Below are 7095 nucleotides of genomic sequence, written 5' to 3' on the forward strand. Positions count from 1 at the left end.
TCGACTCATGCCATCCGCTAGCCCCAAGAAGTCATTACCCTTCTCCCTAGGATTACGCCTTAAAGGAATAACCAGCAAGTACGCAACAATCTACCCCCCAGGTAGACGACCTGTGGGAGATGTTTAGGTACAAAGGTTACCCGCAGGTAACGCTGAACCACGCCCAGGAGACACTACCCTGGAACACCAGAGAACAACTTCTCAGGCCACAGCCGGCCCCACGGATGGAGGATAGGAGATGGAACCTCGTCTACCCTGTCCTCTCCTGGTTTGGCTGGAAAAGGAAAACAGAAACTCTGAGACGTATGGACCTGGATGAGGGAGACAGTGACCAACCTTCTTGTGAGAATTTCCCGCAAAATCCACCAATGATCGCGTGGAGGCGCGGTATAAGTCCACCAAGGACCACCGGGTCCCCGCAGGTCTGCCACCGGACAAGGAGGACAACCGTGCCTCAGTAACCCCTGGGAACCCCCCAGCACAGACCTGACCTGACGCAGGAGCCTGCACAACACACCCAGGGAACCCCAGTATGTGGAGTGGGTAGGCGGCACCTGCATGTAAACAAGCGTATGTGACAATGTCAGGCAGTGTTGTGGTCTACGGGGCTCACCAGCGAGGGGCATGTGTTCGATTCCCGGCCTGGACACAGACGGTTTGGCAGATTTTATTTCATCTGAAGCCTCTACTTGTTCTAAATAGGTACAGGGGGAAAAGTGGGTTGTATGTTGCATCTACAACATAGATGCAACATACAACAGGACAGCCACATAACCACCACACAAACAGACAACATGGGGGGTTATGATGAAATGTCAGAGACATAAACCCACACATTGCCACACAAGGTTCACAACGCCATACTGGCCTAACAGGAGCCAGGGCTAACACACGGGTCCACTTGGTCTGCTGTTGCTATTTGGCTGCGTCATATCTCTTCATGTTGACGGATGAGTCTCCACTCATCACTGTAATACTGGGCGGCCACATGTCGTCAGCCCAGGGTGTATGTGGCACGTGTTGACACCCCCGGTGGTCTGGGCACGGTGGTCTGGGGACGGTGGTCTGGTGACGGTGGTCTGGGCACGGTGGTCTGGTGACGGTGGTCTGGGCACGGTGGTCTGGGGACGGTGGTCTGGTGACGGTGGTCTGGGACGGTGGTCTGGGCACGGTGGTCTGGGCACGGTGGTCTGGGACGGTGGTCTGGGCACGGTGGTCTGGGACGGTGGTCTGGGGACGGTGGTCTGGTGACGGTGGTCTGGGGACGGTGGTCTGGGGACGGTGGTCTGGTGACGGTGGTCTGGGGACGGTGGTCTGGTGACGGTGCTCTGGGCACGGTGGTCTGGGACGGTGGTCTGGGACGGTGGTCTGGGACGGTGGTCTGGTGACGGTGGTCTGGGGACGGTTGTCTGGGCACGGTGGTCTGGGCACGGTGGTCTGGGACGGTGGTCTGGGCACGGTGGTCTGGGGACGGTGGTCTGGGCACGGTGGTCTGGGCACGGTGGTCTGGAACGGTGGTCTGGGACGGTGGTCTGGGGACGGTGGTCTGGGACGGTGGTCTGGGCACGGTGGTCTGGGCACGGTGGTCTGGGGACGGTGGTCTGGGGACGGTGGTCTGGGCACGGTGGTCTGGGGACGATGGTCTGGGCACGGTGGTCTGGGGACGGTGGTCTGGGACGGTGGTCTGGTGACGGTGGTCTGGGACGGTGGTCTGGGCACGGTGGTCTGGGGACGGTGGTCTGGGGACGGTGGTCTGGGCACGGTGGTCTGGGGACGGTGGTCTGGGCACGGTGGTCTGGGCACGGTGGTCTGGTGACGGTGGTCTGGGCACGGTGGTCTGGGACGGTGGTCTGGGGACGGTGGTCTGGGCACGGTGGTCTGGGCACGGTGGTCTGGGGACGGTGGTCTGGGCACGGTGGTCTGGTGACGGTGGTCTGGTGACGGTGGTCTGGGCACGGTGGTCTGGGACGGTGGTCTGGGCACGGTGGTCTGGTGACGGTGGTCTGGGCACGGTGGTCTGGGACGGTGGTCTGGGGACGGTGGTCTGGGCACGGTGGTCTGGGCACGGTGGTCTGGGGACGGTGGTCTGGGCACGGTGGTCTGGTGACGGTGGTGTGGGCACGGAGGTCTGGGACGGTGGTCTGGTGACGGTGGTCTGGGCACGGTGGTCTGGGCACGGTGGTCTGGGACGGTGGTCTGGGCACGGTGGTGTGGGCACGGTGGTCTGGGACGGTGGTCTGGGACGGTGGTCTGGGCACGGTGGTCTGGGACGGTGGTCTGGGCACGGTGGTCTGGGACGGTGATCTGGGCACGGTGGTCTGGGCACGGTGGTCTGGGACGGTGGTCTGGGCACGGTGGTCTGGGCACGGTGGTCTGGGCACGGTGGTCTGGGACGGTTGTCTGGGCACGGTGGTCTGGGCACGGTGGTCTGGGACGGTGGTCTGGGCACGGTGGTCTGGTGACGGTGGTCTGGGCACGGTGGTCTGGGCACGGTGGTCTGGGACGGTGGTCTGGGCACGGTGGTCTGGTGACGGTGGTCTGGGGACGGTGGTCTGGGCACGGTGGTCTGGGCACGGTGGTCTGGGACGGTGGTCTGGGCACGGTGGTCTGGTGACGGTGGTCTGGGCACGGTGGTCTGGGCACGGTGGTCTGGGACGGTGGTCTGGGCACGGTGGTCTGGGACGGTGGTCTGGGCACGGTGGTCTGGTGACGGTGGTCTGGGCACGGTGGTCTGGTGACGGTGGTCTGGGCACGGTGGTCTGGGGACGGTGGTCTGGGGACGGTGGTCTGGGACGGTGGTCTGGGGACGGTGGTCTGGTGACGGTGGTCTGGGACGGTGGTCTGGGGACGGTGGTCTGGGCACGGTGGTCTGGTGACGGTGGTCTGGGCACTGTGGTCTGGGACGGTGGTCTGGGCACGGTGGTCTGGTGACGGTGGTCTGGGCACTGTGGTCTGGGCACGGTGGTCTGGGGACGGTGGTCTGGGGACGGTGGTCTGGGACGGTGGTCTGGTGACGGTGGTCTGGGGACGGTGGTCTGGGACGGTGGTCTGGGGACGGTGGTCTGGGCACGGTGGTCTGGGCACGGTGGTCTGGGACGGTGGTCTGGGGACGGTGGTCTGGGCACGGTGGTCTGGGACGGTGGTCTGGGGACGGTGGTCTGGTGACGGTGGTCTGGGCACGGTGGTCTGGGGACGGTGGTCTGGGGACGGTGGTCTGGGCACGGTGGTCTGGGGACGGTGGTCTGGGGACGGTGGTCTGGGCACGGTGGTCTGGGGACGGTGGTCTGGGGACGGTGGTCTGGGCACGGTGGTCTGGGACGGTGGTCTGGGGACGGTGGTCTGGTGACGGTGGTCTGGGCACGGTGGTCTGGGACGGTGGTCTGGTGACGGTGGTCTGGGCACGGTGGTCTGGTGACGGTGGTCTGGGCACTGTGGTCTGGGCACGGTGGTCTGGGCACGGTGGTCTGGGGACGGTGGTCTGGGGACGGTGGTCTGGGGACGGTGGTCTGGGACGGTGGTCTGGGGACGGTGGTCTGGGGACGGTGGTCTGGGGACGGTGGTCTGGGACGGTGGTCTGGGGACGGTGGTCTGGTGACGGTGGTCTGGGGACGGTGGTCTGGTGACGGTGGTCTGGGGACGGTGGTCTGGTGACGGTGGTCTGGTGACGGTGGTCTGGTGACGGTGGTCTGGGACGGTGGTGTGGGGACGGTGGTCTGGTGACGGTGGTCTGGGGACAATGGTCTGGGCACGGTGGTCTGGGGACAATGGTCTGGGCACGGTGGTCTGGGGACAATGGTCTGGGCACGGTGGTCTGGGGACAATGGTCTGGGGACGGTGGTCTGGGGACGGTGGTCTGGGGACAATGGTCTGGGCACGGTGGTCTGGGGACAATGGTCTGGGCACGGTGGTCTGGGGACAATGGTCTGGGGACGGTGGTCTGGGGACAATGGTCTGGGCACGGTGGTCTGGGGACAGTGGTCTGGGCACGACTGCGTCTTTGATGTCAGCCACAGTTTGGACGAGCAAAGCTTGAGAATGATTACCATCACTACAGAATGGTACACTCTTAGTCTGTCCCCTATCCTTTGCCTGAAGATGGACTTCACTAGCCACATTCCACTACCCACTGGATCATCGTAGCACGCAGTAATCCTCACCATTAGAGTTCCAGTGAGAGGCGAGTATCCCTCTACATCAACTGTCCTCAGCCTATCCTCCTCCAAGCAGGAGGCGACTTCGAAGACTTATACATAAATTGTAACGTAGAAAGTATTCAAAATTATTTTCTTCTCAAATTTATTATAATTTTATGTATAATTAGACGTAGGTTACGTTAGATGTTTAGGTTCTGTTGGTAATTGTATTTACAGCTGAGTTTGAAGAATTGTTGATGAATTGATGTTGATGAAGAGTTTAAAGAGGTGCGATTCGAACATAGGAAAAAAGAGCTAAGCATTGTTGGAGAATAGCAATTTTCGAGCCATAAACAGCGGACGTGACAGCTGAATTAACGAGCATTTGGCTATTGGTTATGAGGACAAGCTGCATTATTTGTGAGGACTGAGTCGTGTACCTGCATTGACCGCTGGGTGTACACTGACGTCACGCGACCACGTGTAGTACATGAACATTACGCTGACGTCACGCGACCACGTGTAGTACATGAACATTACGCTGACGTCACGCGAGCACGTGTAGTACATAAACATTACGCTGACGTCACGCGACCACGTGTAGTACATAAACAATGCAGCAGCCGGGAGTCGATCAACGGCCGTTTTTCGGGCGTTGTAAGTGTAAATTTTCGTTGAATGTAAACAAAGGTTGAAGAGGCGGCCCTTGTGTTATGAAGGTAATTGTGAGGCATCACAACACTACCACATCGGGGCACTTACCACTACGGGGCCTGGTAGCCTGGTGGATAGCGCGCAGGACTCGTAATTCTGTGGCGCGGGTTCGATTCACCAGTCCACCAGGCAGAAACAAATGGGCAAAGTTTCTTTCACCCTGAATGCCCCTGTTACCTAGCAGTAAATAGGTACCTGGGAGTTAGTCAGCTGTCACGGGCTGCTTCCTGGGGGTGGAGGCCTGGTCGAGGACCGGGCCGCGGGGACACTAAAGCCCCGAAATCATCTCAAGATAAGAAGATAACATTCTATGTCTCATCTCAATTAGGCTTTTGAGGGGCGTTACCATGAAAATGTCAAGATAACGGTCAAACGATCGTTGGATTTGGGTGAACTAGACGAACACATCTGACAAGCCGCCGGCTTCCTTTCCCGCGAAGTGGTCACTAAATAGACGGTGCCTTCTGGAAATAATTATATATATTAAAACGTACTGAGGGTAAATATACAGCCGGTCGAGAGTGAACGCGGCGCCGGTCGAGAGTGAACGCGGCGCCGGTCGAGAGTGAACGCGGCGCCGGTCGAGAGTGAACGCGGCGCCGGTCGAGAGTGAACGTGACGCCGGTCGAGAGTGAACGTGACGCCGGTCGAGAGTGAACGCGACGCCGGTCGAGAGTGAACGCGACGCCGGTCGAGAGTGAACGCGACGCCGGTCGAGATTGAACGCGACGCCGGTCGAGAGTGAACGCGACGCAGATCGAGAGTGAGGGTGGCGCCGGTCCAGAGTGAGCGCGGCGCCGGTCCAGAGTGAGCGCGGCGCCAGTCGAGAGTGAGCGCGGCGCCGGTCGAGAGTGAACGCGGCGCAGGTCGAGAGTGAGCGCGGCGCCGGTCGAGAGTGAGCGCGGCGCCGGTCGAGAGTGAACGCGGCGCAGGTCGAGAGTGAACGCGGCGCAGGTCGAGAGTGAACGCGGCGCAGGTCGAGAGTGAGCGCGGCGCCGGTCGAGAGTGAACGCGACGCCGGTCGAGAGTGAACGCGACGCAGATCGAGAGTGAGGGTGGCGCCGGTCGAGAGTGAGCGCGGCGCCAGTCGAGAGTGAGCGCGGCGCCGGTCGAGAGTGAACGCGGCGCAGGTCGAGAGTGAACGCGACGCCGGTCGAGAGTGAACGCGACGCCGGTCGAGAGTGAACGCGACGCAGATCGAGAGTGAACGCGGCGCCGGTCGAGAGTGAACGCGGCGCAGGTCGAGAGTGAGCGCGGCGCAGGTCGAGAGTGAACGCGGCGCAGGTCGAGAGTGAGCGCGGCGCCAGTCGAGAGTGAACGCGGCGCCAGTCGAGAGTGAACGCGGCGCAGGTCGAGAGTGAACGCGGCGCAGGTCGAGAGTGAGCGCGGCGCCGGTCGAGAGTGAACGCGGCGCCAGTCGAGAGTGAACGCGGCGCAGGTCGAGAGTGAACGCGGCGCAGGTCGAGAGTGAGCGCGGCGCCGGTCGAGAGTGAACGCGGCGCCGGTCGAGAGTGAACGCGGCGCCGGTTAAGCCCCTCACGCTATGAATCTGCTCAACACACAAAAAGTAAACAGATACAAATGGCCTTGGCAGCAAACACAATATAATGTGTAAACACGACTTCGCCCGACGCACGGCCGCCCACCGCTCAACTGTAGCGGCTAATCCAGTAATTCTGCGAAAATTTGCTTAAACCCCTGACGTTAACAGGCTAGTCGGACACTATCACTTGTGACCCGTGACACTATCACCTGTGACCCGTGACACCATCACTTGTGACCCATGACACCATCACCTGTGACCCGTGACACCATCACTTGTGACCCATGACACCATCACCTGTGACCCATGACACTATCACTTGTGACCCGTGACACTATCACCTGTGACCCGTGACACCATCACTTGTGACCCATGACACCATCACTTGTGACCCATGACACCATCACCTGTGACCCATGACACTATTACCTGTGACCCATGACACTATTACCTGTGACCCATGACACTGTTACCTGTGACCCATGACACTATCACTTGTGACCCATGACACTATCACCTGTGACCCATGACACTATCACTTGTGACCCGTGACACCATCACTTGTGACCCATGACACTATCACCTGTGACCCGTGACACTATCACCTGTGACCCGTGACACAATCACCTGTGACCCATGACACCATCACCTGTGACCCATGACACCATCACTTGTGACCCATGACACTATCACTTGTGACCCGTG

At 60.5% G+C, this 7095-nt stretch overlaps 1 protein-coding gene across 1 annotated transcript; it reads right to left on the bottom strand.

The window, feature by feature from the left end:
• Positions 1-994: 994 nt before the first annotated feature.
• On the bottom strand, positions 995-6396 carry LOC123747465 (mucin-2-like; the record flags this gene model as incomplete). Its single annotated transcript, XM_069321079.1, has 3 exons — positions 995-2717; positions 2864-4048; positions 5342-6396. Coding segments are annotated over 3 exons (3963 nt in total), but the record flags the coding sequence as incomplete, so codon positions are not given.
• Positions 6397-7095: the final 699 nt, after the last annotated feature.

The sequence above is a fragment of the Procambarus clarkii genome, unplaced genomic scaffold, assembly GCF_040958095.1.
Source record: "Procambarus clarkii isolate CNS0578487 unplaced genomic scaffold, FALCON_Pclarkii_2.0 HiC_scaffold_2256, whole genome shotgun sequence".
NCBI lineage: Eukaryota > Metazoa > Arthropoda > Malacostraca > Decapoda > Cambaridae > Procambarus > Procambarus clarkii.